The sequence below is a fragment of the Pteronotus mesoamericanus genome, unplaced genomic scaffold (genome assembly GCF_021234165.1).
Source record: "Pteronotus mesoamericanus isolate MK-2021 breed Mesoamerican mustached bat unplaced genomic scaffold, CSHL_Meso_final contig_58, whole genome shotgun sequence".
NCBI lineage: Eukaryota > Metazoa > Chordata > Mammalia > Chiroptera > Mormoopidae > Pteronotus > Pteronotus mesoamericanus.
This window is the reverse complement of record NW_026555205.1, coordinates 7463996-7487814: the sequence shown is the minus strand read 5'-3', so window position 1 is coordinate 7487814 and position 23819 is coordinate 7463996. Positions and strand designations below refer to the sequence as shown.

At 38.1% G+C, this 23819-nt stretch overlaps 1 protein-coding gene across 1 annotated transcript; it reads left to right on the top strand.

The window, feature by feature from the left end:
• Nucleotides 1-13443: 13443 nt before the first annotated feature.
• NXT2 (nuclear transport factor 2 like export factor 2) lies at nucleotides 13444-19612 on the top strand. Its single transcript, XM_054580372.1, has 4 exons — nucleotides 13444-13622; nucleotides 14626-14712; nucleotides 16244-16388; nucleotides 17467-19612. The coding sequence occupies exons 1-4, from the start codon at nucleotides 13608-13610 to the stop codon at nucleotides 17646-17648; spliced, it is 429 nt and encodes a 142-aa protein (XP_054436347.1). The 5' UTR covers nucleotides 13444-13607; the 3' UTR covers nucleotides 17649-19612.
• The last annotated feature ends 4207 nt before the right edge of the window (nucleotides 19613-23819 follow it).

The following is a 23819-nucleotide window of genomic DNA, read 5'->3' as shown; positions in this document are numbered from 1 at the left end:
AGCGCATGCTGAGTCTCTATCCCTGTTGGCATGTCTTTCTATTGCACATAGGTCAATTGTGTAAGCACTGGGGTATCTAAGGAGAGATATACACAGCTGGGTGACCTTTCTCATGTGATATCTGAGAACCTCCTCTGGACTAGGTACTTTCTGGTGGGCATTTGTGTAGGGCATAATTATCTTCACACTGTGCCCAACCCAAGAGGTCCCTCTACATATATTTTCCCTAGATCTTATGTCATAAATTGTCCAGTTATGTTTTTCTTCCAAGTCCCTATCCAGCATATACATATCTCAAGTCACTTCTCCTTCCACACCAAGTTGACATTAGATATTCCACTAGAAGCTCAGTGCACTGAGAAGAATTACCTTCCCCATTGTCAGAGCCGCTCAGAGTGGACTTGTAGGGCAGTAATCATATAACTCTAATATAACTCAGAACAGGGTGATTAAAGTTAAAGTGTTCCATAGTCCCTGTATTGTTTGGGAGGATGGCAAATACATTGATTTACTTTTCAAACTTTGTTAAATATGCATGTTAACATTTCTAGGTTAACCACTAAAGAAATAGATACATAGCATATAACTTTCAAATAGGAAAGGAAAAAATAATTGGGATAAACAGGCACATATTTTATCATATTAATCCAAATGGAAGCAAGAAACGAGATAGAGAAACAAGAGAAGTACAACAATGAGAAAACTCAAAATAAGATATTAGAATGTAGAAACATCCAACTATATCATCAGCCACAATAAATATAATAGACTAACATCTTCAGTTAAAGTCAACAGCTAGATAGAAAAAAAAACGTTCCAACTCCAGTTGTAAGAGAGTAGCTTTTAGCAGACTAACTCTTCCATTGGAAAAAAATTATAAAAAGTATGTATGTATATATATATTAAGTGCTTGGAGGTATTAATAAGCAACCAACACAGGCAGGACTTTATCTGCTACTTTCCTTGAAAAATGGCACACATATCAGGTGAAGTTCACATCCATGCAGGCATTTTGCAGAGGGCACATTTATGGAGTGGGGGAATAAACCCCAAGCAGAAAGTTTCAGAATTTCTGGGATGAAGAGACAGAAGTACGGTTCAAGGCTACCAAAGTGGCTTAAAATTCAGGGATAAAATCAGAGAAAGAAGAGAGTCACAGACAACTTTGTTCCAAAATATACATATGAATCCCCCTCAAATCATTGGGAGATTCCTAAACTACACATGTGCAGGGTGAAACTCTAAGAAACAAGTGGTATGTTGGAGCCAACTCATACCAGTTCACCAAAGGTGATTGTGCACATCTCTTCCCAACTTCACATTCTATGACATTACTTGACAGTGCCCATGGTGGGAGTATTTACAACATGTAAATCAGCAAATACTACAAATCAGGGCTTACCCACCTCCTGGAGAGTTAGCTTACCAGACATGAAAGCATACAACAATATAAAGCCCTTTGGTAAAAGTAAATATCCAATACATAGGCAAATAGAGATTCCTATAATACTGTAGTGGTAGTGCATAAATCACCTTTAATTCAGGTATAAAATTTAAAAGGTAAAGCTATAATAATAACTATAAAACTATGTTAAAGGATACAAAACATTTAAAAACTTATTTTGTGACATTGGCCATAATATGATAAATGTACAAATAAATAACAGAAAAAAAACTGTAAAATTCACAAATATGTAGAAATTAAATAACACAAGGAAAATGATCACAGGTGGAAGCAAAAAACTGCAGAAGAGAGCAAAAAACACTAACTGTTTAACACAATGATAATATCCTAGTGTTTTCTTATCATGGCAATATAAATAACACAAAAATTGACTCCTATAGTGTTTTAAACATACATAGAAATAAAATATTTAGTAACAATCACACAAAGGTTAAGATAAAGGTCAGTAAATAAAATGATACTGTTATATGGTGCCTACATGTTCAGAAAGTGGTAAAAATACTAATCTAAGGTAGATTAGAATAAATCAAGCATACATATTATAATCTCTAGGGTAACCTATTATGTTATCATGCATTTTCCTTCAGCCTGAAGTATCCTCTTTCATATTTCTTTTACTGTGAATCTGCTGGCAAAAATTCAACTTTTACTTGAAAATATTTACTTTTTTACAAAAAGAAGTATAAAAGAATGTATCACTGAAAAGTCATAGGTGATAAAATGGTGTAACAAAAATACTTGAAAAGAAGGCAAGAAAGGAAAAATAAACAAAGAATAGATAGGCCAAATAAAGAATAAGCACAACTATATTTGATAACTACTTTAAATGTAAATGGACTCAAAGCTTCAATTAATATATGATTAGCAAACTGCTTTTCCTTTTATAAAAAACAAAATTCACCCTGACCAGTGTGCCTCAGCTGGCAGGGCGTCATCCTGCAAAAGGAAACATTGTCAGTTTGATTCCAGTCGAGGCACATGCCTATGTTGTGGGTTAAGTTCCTGGTCTGGGCACAAAGGAGAAGCAACTGATTGATGTTGCTCTCTCACATCAATGTTTCCCTCCCTCCCTTTCTCCTTCCCTTCCCCTCTCTCTAAAACTAAATTTTAAAATTTTCTTGAAAAAAAATGCAACTACATGCTGCTTTAAAGAAACTCAGATTAGACCTGGCTGGTGTGGCTCAGTGGACTGAGCGCCAGCCTGTGGAAGGAAAGGTCACCGGTTCGGATCCCGGCCAGGGCACATGCCTGGGTTGCAGGCCAGTGCCAGTTAGGGACGTGCGAGAGGCAATCTATCAAGGTTTCTCTCCCTCTTTTTCTCCCTCACTTCCCGTCTCCTTGAAAATAAATAAAGTCCTAAAAAAAACAAACCAACCCTGAGATTAAGTAGGATACAAAAAAAGTTGAAAGTAGAAAAGGGTAAGAATATATAAAATGAAACACAAAAAAATAAAGTCAATTTAGTTATAGTTAATGAAGCCAGCAAAACCCTGATACCAAAACCTAACAAGGATATAACATGACAGGAAAAGTGCAGGTCAATTAATGTCATAAACATAGACACAAAATCTTAAACAAGATTAACAAAATGAATCCAGAAATGTATAAAATAAATCATGACTAAGTGAGTTTTATCCCAGTAATGGAATCTTGGTTAAATATTTGAAAGTCAACCAATGTAATTCATTATTAGCTGAATAAAGGTGAAAACTGCCAGTAGATGCAGAAAGGGCATTTGATAAAATTTGACACCTGTTTATGATTTAAAAAACAAAACAAAACAAAAATGCTATACATACCAAACTAGAAATACAAGGAACTTTTCTGATCTAATAAGGGGCATTTTTTAAAATTCATTTTTTTATTGTGGTTCAAGTACAGTTGTCTCCATTTTCCCGCCACCACTTGCCCCTGCCCCACCCATCCTCATCTCCCTCCCTCAATCCTTCCCCACTTTGGCTTTGTCTATGGGTCCTTTATACATGTTTCTTGACAACCCTTCTTATAAGGGATATTTTTTTTTCAAGTTGGCATCATACTCAATGGTGAAATACTGGAATATTTTCCTCTGCGATCAGTTTTTTTGTGTGCATTCTCCCAGTGATTGACTTTGCTGTCACTTCCAGTTTGAAGTTAAATAACTGACAAAAACTATTTATGATCATAAAAGTTGTTATAGTGGTTATCTTTGGGGAGTACTGACTGGAAAGGGACAGGAAGGAGCCTTCTGGGGTGCTGAAAATATTCTGTTTTGATGTAGTTAGTGGTTATATGGATATTTACTTTTGTAAAACCCATTAAGTAGTACACTTAAACTTTATGAACATTGCTGTAGGTAAATTATATATCATTTAAATACAGACAGATTAGTAGGTCAAAATAATTCAGCTATATGCAATTTACAAAAGGCATACCTCAATGTAAGGACTCAAAAAGTTCAAAGTAAAATAATGGGAAAAGTACTGTCAGGCAAATACTAACAAATATTTTTTTTAGATCTATGTTAATATCAGGAAAATATATGCTTAAGGTAAAACTAATAGAGAGAAATAGACTTCTGGACAAGATGGAAACATAGGTAGATGTACTTTGCCTCCTCACACAACCAAAAGAAGGATAACAACAAATTTAAAAACAAAAAATAACCAGAACTGCCAGAAAATCGAACTATGTGGAAGTTCAACAACCAAGGAGCTCAAGAAGAAACATTCATCCAGACTGGTTGGAGGGACGGAGACTGGGAGCCGGGTGGAAAGGACACTTGGCAAGGAAGGAGATGGCTGGCAGACAGGGCGGTCCCATATTTGCATGCGGATAAGCCAGGAGGAACAGCTGGGGAGCTAAACAGACCATGCAACCCAGAGTTCCAGAGCAGGAAAAGAAAGCCTCAAAACTTCTGGCTGTGCCCTGGCTTGTGTGGCTCAGTGGAATGAGTGCTGGCCTGTGATACAAAGGGTCACTGGTTCGATCCTTAGTCAGGGAACATGCCAGGGATGCAGACCAGGTCCCCAGTAGGAGGCACTCAAGAGGCAACCAAACATTAATGTTCCTCTCCATCTCTTTCCCCCTCCCTTCCTCTCTCTAAAAATAAATAAAATCCTTTTTAAAAACCTCTGGCTATAAAACCTGTGGGGATTGCGGCAGCAGGAGAGACTCCCAGCCTCACAGGAGAGTTTTTTGGAGAGGCCCACGATATTCTAGAACGTACACAAACCCACCTACCTGGGAATCAGCCCCAGAAGGGCCCAATTTGCTCGTGGGTAGTGGGGGAAGTGACTGAATGCCAGCCAGGAGCCAAGCAAGCAGCATTGCTCCCTCTCTGACCCCTCCCCCACATACAGTGTCACAACACAGCGACCAGGGTTGTCCCGTTCTGGAAAACACCTAAGGCTCTTCCCCTTCCACCATAACAGGGGTGCTGACACAAAGAAATATGGCCCAAATGAAAGAACAGATCAAAGCTCCAAAAATAGAACTAAGCGGTGAACAGATAGCCAATCTATCGGATGCACAGTTCAAAACACTGGTGATTAGGATGCTCACAGAAATGGCTGAGTATGATCACAAAATGGAGGAAAAAGTGAAGGCTATGCAAAGTGAAATAAAGGAAAATATACAGGGAACCAACAGTAAAGGGAAGGAAACCGGGACTCAAATCAGTGATTTGGAGCAGAAGGAAGAGATAAACATCCAACCGGAGCAGATAAAGAAACAAGAATTCAAAAAAATTGAGGAGAGACCTAGGAAATCTCTGGGACAACTTTAAATGTTACAACATTCGAATCATACGGGTGCCAGAAGGAGGAGAGGAAGAGCAAGAAATTGAAAACTTATTTGAAAAAGTAACGGAGAACTTCCCCAATCTGGTGAAGGAAATAGACTTCCAGGAGATCCAGGAAGCTCAGAGAGTCCCAAAGAAGGAAGCACATATCAAGGCACATCGTAATTACATCACCCAAGATTAAAGGTAAGGAATCTTAAAAGCAACAAGAGAAAAGGAGACAGTTGCCTACAAAGGAGTTCCTATAAGACTGTCAGTTGATTTCTCAAAGGAAACCTTGCAGGCAAGAAGGGGCTGGAAAGAAGTATTCAAAGTCATGAAGGGCAAGGACCTACATCCAAGATTATTCTATTCAGCAAAGCTCTCATTTAGAATGGAAGGGCAGATAACGTGCTTCCCAGACAAGGTAAAGTTAAAGGAGTTCATCATCACCAAGCCCTTATTATATGAAATGTTAAAGGGACTTATCTAAGAAAAATAAGATCAAAACCATGAATAGTAAAATGACAACAAACTCACAACTATTAAAAACTGAACCTAAAGAAAACAAAAACAAACTAAGCAAACAACTAGGACAGGAACAGAATCACAGAAATGGAAATCAGAGGAGAGGGAGGGGGGAGAATGGGGAGAAAGGTACAGGGAATTAGCAACATAAATAGTAGATACAAAATAGACAGGGGGAGGTTAAGAATAGTATAGGAAATGGAGAAGCCAAAAAACATATATGTACGACCCATGGACATGAACTAAGGTTGTGGGGGAGGATGTTGGTGGGAGCGGGGTGCAGCGTGGAGGGGAATATAGGGGAGAAAAAAGTGGGACAACTGCAATAGCATAATCAACAAAATATATATTTTTTAAAAAAGAATAGATAAAAATGGAATAACTACATTGAACCCCTAACTTTTTCTTTTGGGAGCAGTGGGGAACACTTTTTGTTTTGTTTATTTTTACAGAGTTTATGGGTAGAGGAAGAAGTTTGTAATTCGGTGGGATGGATAAAGTAATAAAGAAATAGTTGTTTAGTGTGAAGAAGACTTTCCAGATAGAGCAAAGTAAGATAAGAAAATTTGCAGATTTTAGTTTCTCATCTTGTTAATTAAATGCATGACCCTGTCTTAACCTTACATTATGATGTCTTGACAATGATAGTTCACATTTTTCTAATGAATTTGCAGACTGGGTAAGCCAGTTTTAGCGGAACTTCCCAAAACCTGAGAGCTCAACCAATATAAAAGCCTTATTGTACGTTTTGCTTCTGAAAATAATTACTTGAAGAAAAAGAAGATTCCAGCAGAGAGTTGAAGATAAGATTGTGAATAACCCATAGATAAGGCAATTTAAAAGTAATGAGGTGAAAATGGATTATTCTCTCACTTCTCCCATGACAGGAAGAAAAAGATCCCTTTATAAGAAATTAGTTCACACTTTCACTTCCCTCAGAATGGATTCAGAAAGGAGATAAAGGCAAACTAAACGGAGGAGAAAATTTCATTTGGTCATTTGTTTTTAACCACCTACTTTGTGTAAGATTTTTACCCATAGCCAGTAGTATAAGTTAAGTGTTTAAAATATGAAAAACACATAATGTTAGCCATAGGTATTTAAAATCTAGTAATGAATATAAATATATAAATAATAAAAGGCCGACTTTTAGAAGATAAATAAAAATGTTTCTTAAAAGATACACAAAAGTGCTATATAGGCAGGATTTCTAGAATGACAGAGTGAGTGTCTCTGTAATTTCACCCTCCGTAAAAGCAATGAAAATACTGGTAAAAAAATTGTAAAAATTAACTTTTCAGAACTGCTGAAATTAAGCAAACACTTGCAAAAATATGAGGAGCATTTATTCAAGGAGAACTGCTGAACATCCATAAGGAGAGCAAGCTTTGCAGTGTTGTAAATTGACCTACTCACCTATTTCCATACCTCCCTCCATAGCTCCAGAGCTCCACAGTAGTGAAAAGACAGTCCACAAAATGAAGCAAAATATTTACGAATCATATATCTGATCAGAGACTTGTATCTAGAATATATAAAGAATGCTTAAAACTCAATAATAAAAAGACAACCTATTTTTAAAAATAGGCAAAGAATCTGAATAAACATTTCTCCAAACAAGATATACAGATGGCCAATAAGCTCAAGAATAAATGCTCAACATCATTATGCTTCAAAGGCATACAAATCAAAACTACAGTGAGATACCACTTCACACCCACTAGAATGGCTATAATCAAAAAGATAGACAATAACAAATATTGGTGAAAATGTGAAGAAGTTGGAGCCCACATGCACTGCTGGTAAGAATGTAAAATGGTGCAGCTACTGTGGAAAACAGTTTCGCAGTTCCTTAAAACATTAAACATATGTTAAAAACAAGAAAACAGGCCCAAATAGAGTCACTTAAAGTAAGCCCCATGTTAGCAAACTAAGACAATTACAGCTTCAGCTCTCCCGGAAATGGAATCTTAAAATAGTAAATGAGCAATCTCCTGATCAGCCATAGTTACATAATCTGCCTGATAGATCCCTGCCATACCATGTAAGAAAGTGGCCTTGTAATGACTGACCCACTTTTTTCTTTACCTACTATAACTTCCTTGTTCCAACTCCCTTCTCTGTATAAAAGTCTGTTATTTTGTACAGCCCCTCAGAGCTCCTTTCTATCTGCTAGATTCGATGCTGCCCAATCCATGAATCACTAAATAAAGCCAGTAAGATTTTCAAAATCTACTTAGCTGAATTTTGTTTTTTTAACACATGTTACCATATCACCCAGCAATTCCACTAATTCCACTAGAGATCTACCCCAGAGAATTAAAAACATATGTCCACACACAAACTTGTACACAAGTGTTTATAGAAGCATTATTCATCATATTCTCCCCAAAATGGAAAAATCACTGAAATGTTCTTCAACAGATGAATCATTAAGTAAAATGTGTTATATCTATGGAATGGAATATTATTCTGCAATTAAAAGGAATGGAGCATTGATACATGCCACAACATAGATAAACTTTGAAAACATTATGCTAATAAACACGGGGCCATGTATTATTTGATTCTATTTATATGAAGTGTCCTGAATAGGCTAATGTATAGGAGAAAATAGATAGGTGGTGCTAAGAGCTGGGTAAAAGAGAAATGGGAACTGAGTGTTAATGAAAAAGGGGCTACCTTCGGGGCAATACCTCCCAAATTTTATGGTGATGCTTGTATAACCCTGTAAATATACTAAAAACCACTCAATTGTACACCTTAACTGGGTGAATTGAATGGTATGGGAATTATATCAGACTAAACCTATTTTTAAAAGTACTATCTAGCCCTAGCTGGTGTGGCTCAGTGGATTGAGCACCAGCCTGTACACCAAAAGGTTGCTGGTTTGATTCCGAGTGCAGGGCACATGCCTGGGTTGCAGGCCAGGTCCCCAGTCTGGGGCGCATGAAATGCAACTACACATTGGTGTTTCTCTCTCTCTCTTTCTCCCTCCCTTCCCTTCTCTAAAACTAAATAAATATTTTAAAAAACAAAATAAAAGCACTGTCTAATATGAACAGGTCAAAGGCACCTGGTTAACTTAGTATAGCAAGAGACTATATGTAAGAGGTTAATTGTCAATTATAGACCTGAGAGGAAGGGGATGACTGCTTAGATTACTTATCTGATTGTTAAAGAATAGTCCTTATCGAGTCCAGAGAAAGGTATAGATTTCAGATAGGGACGCTGGTAACTCCAAACAGTTTTAATTCCCTTAGGCCAACACTTGACCAGGAGAGATGGCTGCACAGCATAGACACAAGTAATCCTAATCAACCCAATTTATTGCTCCTACACTCTGCTATCTCAGGCCACCCACCCCTCTCCTGAACTGCTCCTGAACTGTACTGATGCCTCTGAATACACCAAAAGTTATCTAATCTGTCCCAATTTCATACTTTCAAGTAGGTGGCTGCATAATATCATCCTTCACAGGTAGAAAAATAATATTCCTCAAGCAGGGACTGTTTGCATGGCACTGACTCATTTACTTCTTACAAGAGTATTATTAAATACATAGTAACAGCTCTGGCTGGTATACCTCAGTGGATTGAGAGCTGGTCTGCAAACCAAAGTTTTGCCAGTTCAGTCTCCAGTCAGAGCACATACGTGGGTTGCAGGCCACGTCCCCAGTTAGGGGGTGCTCAAGAGGCAACCACACATTGATGTTTCTCTCCCTCTCTTTCTCTCTTCCTTCCTCTCTCTCTAAAAATAAATAAACTTTTTAAATTAATATGTAGTAATATTCTCATTGTCATTTTACAAATAGACTGAGGCATGGAATGTTTAGGTAATCTGGCCAAAATCACAGAGCTATTCAGTGGCATTGCAGGGATTTAAAACCAGGCTGATGCCAACAACAATGTGCTTAACCAATATGCCATTTGGTGTTCTAAGAAAAGCCACTTCATGCCCTTACCAGTCACATTCTCCATTTTTTGCACATGTGCAATTATCTAGTAAAGAGTATTTCTGTGTCTTATTCACCTGATTCCCACTTGTTCCTGCAAATATACTTTCCCTTAGGTTCAGATTCACTGCTCTGACCAATCAGATCCCAACATTCTTTTCTACATTATCAGTTTACTCAGTCTCCCACCCTAGTATCACATCAATAAAACTGAACAAAATTGTGTGTAATCATTCAGCACAAAACTCTGAGCTTTTCCTCCATCTCTAGCTCAGCTATTCCTTTTTTTCCCCTTTACCTGGAAGGGTGTAGGGGTGCAGAATGACACCTACTTCACTCACACATGCTGGTGAACGTGATTAAACACAGAGGGAAGCAGAGTCCCTTTTGAGAGTTCGGAGCTAAATAGATAAATTGTATTGAAAAACATTTGAAAACTTGTAAACAATGTCAAGAGCCCTAATGCTTTTTCAGAGACAGAAAAGTAAAGTGTAAAAGATGAAAATAGTTTGGATCTGTCCAGAGCTCTTTTTGGACACGTGAGTAACTGTCTGCCTGGGGATGTAGCCACAAACAACCCTCACTTCCAGAATGAGGTAACAAAAAAACTTTTAAATACATATTTTTAAATTATATTTTAGTTATATCAAAGCATCTTTCCCATGCACTTATGCATGTGCCTGTTGTGCTCGATGCCGAAACATTCTGAGAGTCAGTCTGTGAACATTTGGCTCACTCCCTCCACAGTAAGGAGTCAAGTCAGTCTGAAGAACCCCTTGGGTCCCTTATGTGTCATCTATCACATTTTTATAAGGTAAATTCTTTTTTCTAAGATTTATTTTTAGACAGAGGGGAAGGGAGGAAGAGAGGGAGAGAAACATCAATGTGTGGTTGCCTGCCTATAGCGAACCCCTTAATGGGAACCCGGTCTGCAGCCCTGGCATGTGCCCTACTTGGGAATTAAACCGATGACCTTTTGGTTCACAGGCCAGCGCTCAATCTGCTGAGCCACACCAGCCAGGCCTAATCGGGTAACTTCTTGACCTCCTCTGATTTCTGCGCCCTGAGTACCTGACACAGCGCCATGTGCAGCACAGGAGGAGATGAGCTGATGGAGGAGACTGAACGGCAAGCTCAGTGCGCAGGGCCTGACGGGCCAAGAGAGGGACACAGGACTAAGGTAATGGGAAGCCACGGAAGGGCTTTAAGCAAAGGATTCCGATAAAACCTGAGTTTTCCGAGGACCACTTTGGAAGCTGGTTTGGAGAGGAGAATGACGTAGAGGCCGCCGCAGCCAGAGACAAAGGCAGTGCCGGGCAGGGTGCTCGTAGCGGCCCGGACGGCGAGGAGGGAACTTGCACCGCTGGGTTTGGAAAGGACCTCTACGTCCTCTTCCGGACTTACCCACTTTGGGACCGAGCCGCCGAGGAGTAAGCTCCTGCTCCGCACGGGCTGGAGTCGGGTGAGGAGGGGCAACCCCCTACATCTGCGCCCCAGGCTCTGGCCTGCACTCGCGCCGCGCCACTCCACGCCAAGGGATATGAAAAGTATCCCTTTTCGATACTCAACACTCCTGTAGTCCCTGGCACTGTTGTCCCACAGCAGTAGCCACTCCTCATAGCCATTGGACAGCTCATATCCTTTGGGGTTCTGGAACCAATAAGGGAATGCTTCACGGAAGAGACTTTCACCTGCTCTGGTCCCTAAAGGGCAGGTGTAAATGGAGGGAACAAACATTCCAAATAAGCATAGCATAAACAAACGCTTGAATAGTAGTGTGTCTAAAACCAAGGGCAGTTGATGGCTGTAATCCCAGTCCCATTAGCTGTGTCATCATGGCCAATTTACTTAACCTCTTCGAACTTCTGTTTAAATTTTTTAAAAATTTAGGTAATATTTCCCTCTCCAGAGGTTGTGAAGATTGAATGAAATCATATATAAACACCAGACACATTCGAAACTTTCGATCAAGTAAAGCAATCACCTATAAAGCAATAAACAGTCATTTTTTGACAAAAAGTAGTTGTTAACGCTGCCAATGTTGGTAAATAATGTAAAAGTATGGAAAGGTAAACTGAAACCAGAGCAAAGTAGGGATTTAAAGATTAGTAAAATTTTTGAAAAATGAGAATAATAAAATAAAAATTTGCATACCGAGGAAAGACAGAGAGGAGAGGGACAGAGACAGAGAGGTTAAAGAATCGGAAAAATTGGGCAAGTTACTTGAAACTCCTCTGTAATTCATTATTCGTTTATTGTCTAACATTCCTATTACACTGTGAGTTTCATGAGCTATGGATCATGTCTATTTTGTTCACCACTCTATATTTAGAAACTTGTACACTGTCTGGCCCATAGTATGCACTTAATAAATATTTGTTGAATTAATGAAGAAATCATGATATTAGGGGGGATCGAAAAAAAAAGATTCCAAGAGTATAAGTATAGTTGACGAAAAGAATACATAGGATTGTTTAGCGCAGAGGAAACAATGAGTTTAAATTTCAAACTGTTACGAGAAGCCTGTAGTGCATTCTGTTGTTGAAATCGTAAGTGAAATCAGAGCTCAGAGCAGAGGTGGGGGCTGGAGTTGTGTTGTTTAGATTTATTAGCATACAAGGAATACTCGAGGTCACGTGGGAAGAAGGAGGTTTCAAGTAGAAACAACTCCCGGAAGTGACGCCAGTAAGAGCCGAGTTCGAGAGGGAAGAAGGTAGGAGCAGAAGAGCTGCAATTAGAATTAGGCAAAGGATAGGCAGCCGAGGCGCGGAGGGAAGAAAAGGTTAAGAAAATGAGACGATTTGGAAGAGACTGGAGTCAGGGACGCAGAGGAGGTTGCGGAGGAAGGCGTGACCATCATGAGGAGCCACGAGCTAACTTCCCAAGGTAAAACTATACAGACGTAATTGATTTGAATCCCCAGAAGTTATCGGCGGCTTTGAGATGAGCAGTTTTAAAGAATATACTGGGGAGTTAAGTCAGTTTTCAGCGCTAGTTACATTGCTTGAGTTTGTATCCTATTTTATGACCGAGGCAGGTTACTTACTCTGTGTCTTAACTGTAAAATGGAGATAATTACCTCAGAGTGTTGCTGTAACTAATACGTGCATATGGATTAAATGCTTAGGAAAAAAAACCATGTTCGTTGCCGCTAGTCAAAATCTTAGCTATTGTTAGCAAGTCGGCTATAAAGTGGGTGAATGGCGCCATATACTACTACTCAGTTTAGGTCTATAAGAATGGAGAAACTGAATGAGTCTTTTGAGCTGAATAGTGCAAAATCAAATAGGGAATTAGGAATACGACGGAGGTGCTGGGGTTAAATACGAGGATCGATTCTTTCCAGAATGTTCCAGAAGTCTCAACCGTTCTCTGCCAGTCATGCGCAGTATGATTGCGCGCGCTTCTTCAAGCTCCATCATTTTCCCGATAGGCTACAGATCCTGTTTGTCTTTCCTCGCGTTTCTCATTGGTCTTCAGCTAGCCTTGGCCTCGCCCCCTAAAGCAAGTAGGCCCCCCTGTTGGATCTTTTTAAGTAGTTCTTTTTTGTTTGTTTCTGGGCTTATGGATGGAAAAGTGGCTACTTTGGAGTATCTAGTTTACAAAAACAAGGTGATTTTTTTTTCCTTCTAAACTAAGTAACTATTAAGTGACTACATAAAGGCGATTGGGAGGGAGCAATCGGAAGTGAAGGGGAGTGGCTTAAGGTTGGAACGTCGGAATACTTTTAACTACGGACCGAGCTACTTCCGGGAGAGAATGGGCGGGGAAAGAGTTCCGTGTGTTTGGCGGGTTTCGCTATCTTCATTAGTATTTGGTCTTCCTACAGGCACAGGAGCCGGACCCGTGAGGAGGTGGTGACGCCGCCGCTGCCTGAACAGACTGTTTCGGGCTCCCCGATGGCCACGGCTGTGGTGAGTGCCGGGGCCGCGCGGCAGGGTGCCTGAACTCGGGCTTGGGCGGCTGGGGGCAAGGTCGCTGGTGGTTGCCGATCACGTGGTCAAGTAGCGAATCACGTCTTGGCCCGCCGGCACTAGGGCGGGGGTCCGCTCTCTGCGGACCCCTTCCATCCCTACGCTTGCCATTCCTGACGCCCAACTCCCGACCCCCTACTGCATGCAGCTGCGCAGCTTCTTTAGGATGCTGGAAAGGACCTTGAAAAGGAAGGTAGAGAGAGGCGGGCATGTTGGGGTCTGTTTATATCTCAGGATCTCTTAAGCTAGACATGAAACTAGTTTTCAATTAAAGTAAGTAGGCTCGGCTGGGTAAGTGACTGGCTAATACTTAATCTTCCCGCAAGAGAAAACCCCAACAGCGTTTCTTTTGTTCGGTTTTACAAATCTTTAAAAATGCCCGTGAATTTTTATGTAATGTGAGGAAGTTTCCGAAGAACGTAATTTTTCAAATAGTTCATTGAACTTTATTATTCCTTTTTTTTTTCATTCAGCAACTTTTGGTTTTGGTTATAACTTACCTCTTGAAAAGAGAACTCGGGGCTTTCCTGATTTATTTATTCAATGACAATTCCCGCACCCCCACCCCTTTTTTTAAAAATTCAGACTGCAACGTTTTTATTACGATGAATGTTTTGTAAAATATTGGAAGCCTAAGGTAAGTACTAAAGTACCAGTTTCCAAGTTAAGATTATAAATTTGTATTTGAAGTGAAAAAATATTAAAGTCACAAATGAGGGATGAGTATGTCCTAAAAATATGTACTCCAAAATAGTGAAAATTTTTTAAATTGGAAACTTTTGAGCCCTAAATCTTTAAAATGTCCAAATTTATATGGAAGAATGTGGACTCTGTATGAAACTACAAAGTGACTGAAATAAATCATCAGCTTCTGTTGGCGCTTTTGTGTTTGTGAGAATTTGGAGGTGGGTAGTAATGCACAATTCTTAAAAATGTTTTGTAGGATTTTAAAACCTATGTAGATCAGGCATGTAGAGCTGCTGAGGAATTTGTCAATATTTACTATGAAACAATGGACAAAAGAAGACGGGTGAGTGTTACAGGCTTTATTACTCTTTATTAAATACCAGTTCTTTTTTTTAAGCCAATTCGTCTGACTTGCAAAAGTGGTAACTGTGGGATTGTTTAATGGTGCATTGCTTAGGGAAGGATTGGTGTGGTATTATGGAAGTATGGACTCTGGAGTCATATACCAGCTTTGTGTTTACCTCTGACCTTTGGCAAGTTGCTGACGTCTCGTAACCCCTTTTTTATTTTTAGAGTGGTAAATGGGAATGAATTTAAATACTACAGTTAACATAAGACCCAATATATATTTATTTAAATATGTTATATTTTCTCAGTCTCAATTAACCCCAATTTGGTTAAAATAGTATTTGTGCTGGCGGAGAGGTCTGACATTACAAGGAATGTTTTCTGATTTGTACGTTTAATTGCATATATTAATAGGTAATTTTAATACTAAGTTTCATAGCTGTAGCTGGCACTCATAACCAGTATCCACATGGCGTGGATACTTAGAGTTTTCAAAAGAACAACTTACCACTTTGTCAGCTGTTTCCATTGTGATTTATCCCTGAGCCATATCTTCTAAGGAATTATTTCAGTATGTGCTCTAGTCTTCCCTAGATCTTATCAGCACAGGATTGTACTTTAGAGAACTTCTCTGTGCTGAAGGTACAGAAGTTAACATCTTATTTCTAAAAATCTGTTTTTTAAGACAGAAGGTAAAAGAATTTCCTGGTACTGATGTTTGATGGCATGACACAGGGACAAAGGATGTGACTGGATGTTTATTGTGCCTTGTTGCATTCAAAAATAAAGTAGCAAAGAGAAAGCAGAGTCAAGATATCTGTTGGCCAAGATAAATTTTAGAATTAAGCAAATGAGTCCTGTGACACACTAAACTGCTGTGACTATAAACAGTTAACTGTTGAATTTTACCTTATTGGAGCCTTACTTAGAAAAAACTGCTTTAGCAAGTACTGCAGATTCTTTGGACTTAAATATGCTGTTTGAGTAGTAAAAGGAACTAATTCTTCCTGATACATCCTTACAACATAAAATGGTTCAAACATGAAATTACTCCATGGATATAAACACCAGGATTGAAGTGTACAAGTAGGGCTTAATTGAAGACAACTTGTTAATTCTCAGAATTAGAAAAGGGAAGGAGGCTAAAACTGGTTAGTGTTCCAGATGCTTGAAATTTGTGATCATTTAAAATCATGTAAATACAGAAAGCAAAATTTTAAAATTCTCTTGCAGTTTGGAAGCAGAGTTTTCTTCTTACGGCTAAAGAGAAATATGAAAAAAGTATATTTAGCTGCCTAGTTTATTAAGAGTAGTATAATATCTAAGGACAGGGTTATAATGCAGAGACACCTGTTCACATAGTCTTTAGTGGAAGGGGGGCAGAGGAGTAGAGGTGGAGACAGAACTGTGAAAATGTTTATTTTATATACCACCTATAACCTTTCAGTCCCTACCTTCTCAGTTCCTTTCTGTAAAATGCCTTGCCAGAAACAAAAATACTTCTTTTTCTGTCTTTTCTTTTTTAGGCACTGACCAGGCTGTATCTTGACAAAGCCACTTTAATATGGAATGGGAATGTTGTTACAGGGCTGGAAGCCCTAGCTAATTTTTTTGATGTGTTGCCGTCGAGTGAATTCCAGGTTAATATGTTAGATTGCCAACCAGTTCACGGTAAGATCATGGTCATTCAAGGTACTTTGTTTGACGTTAGTGAGCACTGAGTTTTAACAGCGAAAGCAGCAAGCATCTATTACTGGTAGGAGTATATTTTTCTAAGTTAAATATTATGAAAAATTCAGCTCTAAAATTAAACTCTTGGAATTAGTTTAGATCTTTCTCACTCAAGCATATCACTAGTAGGTTTTGGTGGAATGTGTGATTATAGTTTATTAAAAGTTATGTGAGAAATTGAAGCTAAATGTGATTTTTGTTGATGGAGAGGAGAAATTAACTTTTTTTGTTCTAAATCGTTGCCTTCTATGCCTTGAAATGTCTCCAGAGAAAAAGTATACAAAAATCCCTGATTAATGTGTTTTATCATCCTACAACCTACTAAATTACTTTCTTAGAAATTTTTTTTGTTATTAATTGATTTGAGAAAAACATTGATTTGTTGTTCCACTTTTGTGTGCATTCATTGGTTGTTTCTTGTATGTGCTCTGACTAGGGATCAAACCCACAACCTTGGTGTATCTGGGCGATGCTCTAATCAACTGAGCTACCCAGCCAGGGTAAAACTTATTAAAATTTTGCAGAAGAAACTTTGTTATGTGAAAGAATGACTTTTGGCAAGACAGAATTAGAGTCAAGGTACAATGATGCCATTTATAAGATTAACCTCTAGGTGGGTCCTAAGTGTTTTAAGTAGTAGGTTAGCGTGTTTTCTTTTTCCTTTATGATTCTCAAAAGCAGCAGTAACTTAAGAAGCAAAATATGAAAAGGCTCTGTTAGAAACTGAATGAAATATAAATAAACACAGAAACTAAATGGTCCTGTGTTAGATATAATCTCTTTATTTTGTAACTTTAGAGTACTCAAAAATTTCCTGGGTGGAAAATAATTTCAGTGTCTTTAAAATGATTATTTAGTTTTTTTGGCTTTGGGTATGCATGCTTAAGAGTGTGCTCAAAGTAAAGAAAGTTGAGATTTTTTTAAGTGTTCAATTATAAGCAATCTATTTTAAGCTTGAAAATCTGCTTTTTTAGACATAGAAACCAATCTCTTCTTTTTTGTGTGTGTATGGATAAAGAGCAAGCTACTCAGGCCCAGACTACAGTTCTTGTTGTGACCAGTGGAACTGTGAAGTTTGATGGCAATAGACAGCACTTCTTCAATCAGAACTTCCTGCTAACTGCTCAGACTACTCCTAACAACACTGTGTGGAAGATTGCAAGTGATTGTTTCCGTTTTCAAGATTGGGCTAGTAGCTAAAGGGGCTGAAAGTCCATTCTCCTTGGGTTCATTAGTTTCAGCAACAATTTGTGTGAGTTAATTTCACTGAGGAAGCACGATTAACTAGTATGTTCTGTAACTAAATTTCATATATTTATAAAATATCTGGCAGCACCTTTTCTGGTGGCTGCCAGTTTGAGTTATTGCCCTTAAGAGCTTTAATGCTAGTGTTTTACATGCCTTACATACATTTCACTAATGACAGTCTTATAGTAATATTATAAACATGATCTCTGTATTAACATACTGTGAGCCCAGCCTATTGCAAAAATAAAATCCTTTTATAATACTGTCTACAGGATATCTGCACAATAAAACCGGGAGGAAGCGGAGTATTCTTTTTTATTAGGTTAATTTTGTAGTAGAACACACACCTATTTTCAGTAAACACTAGTAATACAGTTTTGGTATAAGGCTTTTTTGTATCAGTTTAGTGAAAATATTACTAATATTGGTTTGCATATTAGAATCACAGGTAGAGATATTCAGTGGTCTTTTTTCATGTTACGTAATGTTTTCTATGTTTACATATCCTTATTAAGTGAATTAATCTACTAGAGAGGTACAGCATGTTCTTAGTTGAGTACTGGATATACTTGGTGATTTAAAAGCAAAAGTTCTTAAAAAGATTTTCTTGGCAGCTCCAGGTTTATAACTTTAGGGAATGAATAGTAGTGGGACTAATAGCCTTAATAGGAGAATAGGCGGTGAGAAATACAGTGATCCACGGTTGGCCAAAAGTTATTAGGGTGGCTAAATTGTAAGTTTTTGGTACTTGTTTTCTACCTCCTAAAAATGTAGCCTATTTTTAGGGTTTAAGTCATTAAGGTAGTAAGTATCATTGCCAAATGGTCATGAGCGTCGCTTTTGTTCTAAAAATTATTTTTAAAGGTTTTTCCAGTTCACCTCATACTTAACACCAATATATGTCTCAGTTTATTTAAGAACTTAATGGGGATGAAACGTCAGCAATAAACCTTCCCTGTAGCAGGATGTGACAGGAAAGGTTCAAACAAAGCCATTGCTATCTCTTTGGGACATCCTTTACTTCTAAGTCTTCCATGTGAACTTCAGGCCAAAAGTATCCTATGTATTATCCACTCCCAAAGTAAGTGATTTCTTTCCTATGTTTTATATTGTGACCTGAATTATCTTTTACTCATTAAAGTTAAAATTGTTTAATTTTATGATTTGTTTTTCTATATGGCATTGTGAGCAAATAGCTTTGTTTTAAAACACATTGCAGTTAAACGGCTCTTTGTCTTTTTAACAAGAAAATAGCAGCAGATCTTAATTAGTCCATAAACTTTAAAAAAACAAATGTGATTCATTTTTATGTCTCAAAATCTAACATCTAAAGAGAAGGAAATACAGCTTTGGTTTTTGTTAAAACTTTAAATGTTTTTTCATTCTCGAATTTATTATTTAACGTTTTTAAGCTAGACGTGCCAGCTTTGTTTCTACATGGCGACTCAAAAGATAATGTTTCTTATCACTTCATTTGAAAACCAGTAATTCATTTACTTTCCTCTGAGACAACACATTGTATTTCTGATATATTATCAAATAGAATTAAATAGGAGAAGAAGGTAAAATTGAAGTTCAGACCACTCCTTCTTACAATAGTAATCAGATCTTATAGTTTATTCAAAATGAACTTATTCTGATACTGGATTGACTTTAAAAATGATAGCTTTAGCAGCACCGATCAGAATATGCAAACTGCCCTTTCGCTTGTGGAGAACAGTCTCAAGTAAAAGCTGCATATAACTAGCAATAAGTAAGTTGAGCGGTTGTATACTATTCATGAACTGAATGTTTTAGGACTTGTTTATGAACTGCTTTTTCCAAATTCTGTATAACTTTTAAATGGCTGGAACTACTCTTATATGGACTAGACTGTATTTTTGACATGCACATATTTTTGTAACTTGAAAAAAATAAAATTTGTCTTGACAAGTTTTCTCAAGCTTGTTTTAAGGTCTTTTGATTTTTTTTAATTTTGTTAAAATGTTTATATTTTTTTCCACTACCATTTATCCCCCTCACACCTGCGGTCACCACACTGTTGTCCATGTCCGTGAGTCCTTTCTTCTTCTTGCTCAATCTCTCCACCCTCTAACCCTGCCCCTCAGAGCTGTCTGCTTGCCCTCTATAAATGAGTCTATTTTTACAGGGTCCAGCAGAAGTAAGGTTTGCTTGAGTGTGGTGGTTGGAAAGGTACATGAAAGTCTCATGAGGTGGACAGCAGTTTGAACATTTCACCTAAAATGTCATATGCTATGCTTGAGTGTGATATTGCTACATTACAGAATTACATACTTAAGATTTGGTAGTAAAAGATTTTGTAATAAAAAGGGATGCTATTAGTGCTGGACCCTGTATTGTGTTAATTCAGCTTGTTCATCAGATACCACATATGAGTGAAATTACATGGTATTTGTCTCTCTCACTGGCTTGTTTGACTCAGCATGTTCTCCAGGTAAGTCTGTGGTGTCACAAAGGGTAAAATTTTCTTTTTTTACAGCCAAATAATATTCCATTGGTATATATACACTAGTTTTATCCACTCATCTACTGATGGACACTCGGGCTGCTTCCAGATCTTGGCGATTGCATATAACGCTGCAATGAACATAGGGGAGCTTACATTCTTTCAGATTACAGCAGTTCCATTATTTTTTGAGGTATCTCCATACTACTTTCCACAGTGGCTGCACCAATCTGGATTCCCACCAGCAGCACAGAAGAGTTCTTTCCCCACATCCTTGCTAGCATTTATTGGTACTACCAAATCCTGACAAGTGTGAGGTGAACTGTGGTTTTAATTTGCATTTCTCTGATGATGGGCAACATTAAGCATCTTTTCACATGCCAGTTGGCCATGTGTATGTCCTCTGGAGAAGTGTCTGTGTTTAGGTCCTTTACCCATTTTTTAATTGGATTGTTTGTGCTTTGTGTTTGTGTTGAGTTTTCTAAGTTCTTTACAAATTTTGATTGTTAACATCAGATGTATCAGGGAATAAGATCTCCAATTTAGTACACTGTTTTGTTGAAGTTTACTTTGCTGTGCAAAAAGTTTCTAGTTTGATGTAGTCCCATTTGTTTATTTTTTTTATTCCATTAGTTTTGTCTACATTTTCCCACCATTGCTTTCCCCTGCCCCACGCACTGCCACCTCCCTCCCTCAGTCCTTCCCCACCTCAGCTTTGTCCATGGGTTATTCATACATGTTCCTTGACTTGGCCCCTCTCCTTCCTTTCCCTGTTAATCCCCTCCCTCCTTATCTCATGTTACTATTGGTTTCTTTTTTCTTTCAGTTTTGCTGGTTATATTTTTCTTGCTTGTTTTCTTGATTAGGTTCCACTTGTAGGTGAGATCATATGGTGTTTGTCCTTCAGCCCCTGGCTTATTTCACTTAGCATAATGTTCTCTAGTTACATCCATGCTGTCTTGAAGGGGGTAGCGCTTCCTGCTGCATAGTATTCCATTGTGTAAATGTACCATAGCTTTTTGATCCACTCATTTACTGATGGGCACCAAGGCTGCTTCCAGTACTTGGCTATTGTAAAATGTGCTGCTCCAAACATTGGGGTATGTAGGTTCTTTTGAATTGGTGTTTTGACATTCTGAGGGTATAATCATTCTGAGGGAATTGCTGGGTCAAAAAGCAGTTCCACTTTTAGCTTTCTGAGGAAATTGAAAACTACTTTCCATAGTGGCTGCACCAGTCTGCATTCCCACCAATGGTGTACTAGGGTTCCCTTTTCTCCACCACCTCACCAGCACTTGTCTGTTGATTTATGGTGGCCATTCTGAGCAATGTGAAGTGGGATCTCATTGTGGTTTTAATTTGCATTTCTCTGATGGCTAGTGATGCTGAGCATCCTTTCATATGTCTGTGTCTGGCCCTATGTCCTCCTTGGAGATGTGCCTGTTCAGGTTCTTTGCCCATTTTTAAATTGGATTGTTTGTCTTCCTGGACTGGAGTCGTGTGAATTCTTCATGTATTTTGGAGATCAAACCCTTGTCCGACGTATCACTGGCAAATGCATTTTCCCATGTGGTTGGTTCCCTTTTCATTTTGCTGATGTTTTCTTTAGCCACGCAAAAGGTGCTTATTTTGATGAAGTCCCATTTGTTTTATTTTTTCCCTTATGTGTCCCTCTAAGGGACATATCGGTGAAAATTTGCTGCATGGGATAGCTGAGATTTCCCTCCCTATGTTCTCCTCTAGAACTTATGGTGCCGTGACATATTTAAGTCTTTTATCCATCTGGAGTTTATTTTTGTGTATGCTGTAAGTTGGTGGTCGAATTTCAATTTTTTGCATGTAGCTGTCCAGCGCTCTCAACACCATTTGTTGAAGAGGCTATTTTTATTCCATTTTATGCTTCTCCCCCCCTTTGTCGAATATCAATTGACCATAGAGACATCGGCTTATTTCTGGGCTCTCTACTCTATTCCATTTATCTATGTGTCTGTTCTTATGCCAATACCAGACTGTTTTGATTACGGTAGCCTTGTAATATAGTTTGATGTCACCTATTGTCATCCCACCAATTTTGTTCTTTTTTCTCAAAATTGCTGCAGCTGTGTGGGGTCGTTTCTGGTTCTGTATCAATTTTTTAAATGTTCTATATCTGTGAAATACGTCCTTGGTATTTTAATAGGGATTGCATTGAACCTATAAATAGCTTTGGGTAGTATGGACATTTTGGTTATGTTAATTCTTCCAATCCATGCACACGGTATATGCTTCCATTTATTTGTGTCTTCCTTGATTTCTTTCTTCAGTGTTGTGTAGTTTTGTGGGTACAGGTATTTTAACTTCCTTGGTTAAGTTTATTCCTACATACTTTATTTTCTTGTTGCTATAGGAAATGGGATTGTTTTCCTGACTTCCGATTCTGATATTTCATTGTCAATGTACAAAAAAGACTTCAATTTCTGAACATTGACTTTGTATCCCAATGTATGGCCAAATTCACTTAATAGGTCGAGTAGTTTTTTGGTGGAGTCTGGGGGGGTTTCTATGTACACTATCATGTCATCTGCAAACAGTGACAGTTTTATTTCCACTTTTCCAATTTGGATGCCTTTATTTTTTTTCTTGTCTCATCACTGTGGCTATGACTTCCAATACTATGTTGAATAGAATTGAGGAAAGTGTAAAACCTTGTCCTGTTCCCGATCTTAGTGGGAAAGCTTTTAGTTTTTGCCTATTGAGTATGAGGTTAGCATAGGTTTTTCATATATGACCTTTACTATATTGAGGTATGCCCCCTATATTCCCACTTTTCTGAGTGTTTTTACCATAAATGGATGCTGTACCTTATCGAATGCTTTTTCCGCATCTATTGATACGACCATGTGGTTTTTGTTTTTTACTTTATGTGATGTATTATGTTTATTGATTTGTGAATATTGAACCATTTTTGTATCCCTGGGATGAATCCCACTTGATCATGGTGGATGATCTTTTTAATGTATTGCTGGATGCAGTTTGCTAATTTTTTTTTTTTTTTGAGGATATTAGTATCTATGTTCATCAGCCATACTGGTCTGTAGTTTTCTTTCTTGTGTCTTTGTCTGGTTTTGGGATTAGGATAATTCTGGTCTCATAAAAAGAGTTTGGGAGTCTCCTCTCTTTTTGGATTTTTGGAATAGTCTGAGAAGGACAGGGATTAGCTCTTCCTTTAATGTTTTGTAAAATTCTCCTGTAAAACTGTCCAGAGCCTTTATTTGCCAGGAGTTAATTGATTATTGCTTCAATTTCACCAATTGTTACCAGTCTCTGCAGGTTTTCTACTGCTGCTTCGTTCAGTGTTGGAAGGTTATATTTTTCTAGAAATTTGTCCATTTCACCCAGGTTTTCAAATTTCTGGGCATATAATTGTTCACAGTAGTTTCTCACAATCCTTTGTATTTCTGTGGTATCAGTTGTGATTTCTCTTTCATTTCTGATATTATTTATTTGGGTCCTCTCCCTTTTTTTCTTGATGAGTCTGCCTAAAGAATTGTCGATATTGTTTATATTTTCAGAAACCATCTCCTGGGTTTGTTGGTCCTTTGAATAGTTCTTTTAGTTTCTATGTCATTCAATTCCACTCTGATCTTGATTATTCTCTTCCTTCTACTCACTCTGGG

Coding starts and splice junctions, on each gene's coding strand:
- NXT2 (XM_054580372.1), top strand. Junction 14,713..16,243: donor CAATGGACAAAAGAAGACGG/GTGAGTGTTACA, acceptor TTTCTTTTTTAG/GCACTGACCAGGCTGTATCT. Junction 16,389..17,466: donor AGATTGCCAACCAGTTCACG/GTAAGATCATGG, acceptor GTATGGATAAAG/AGCAAGCTACTCAGGCCCAG.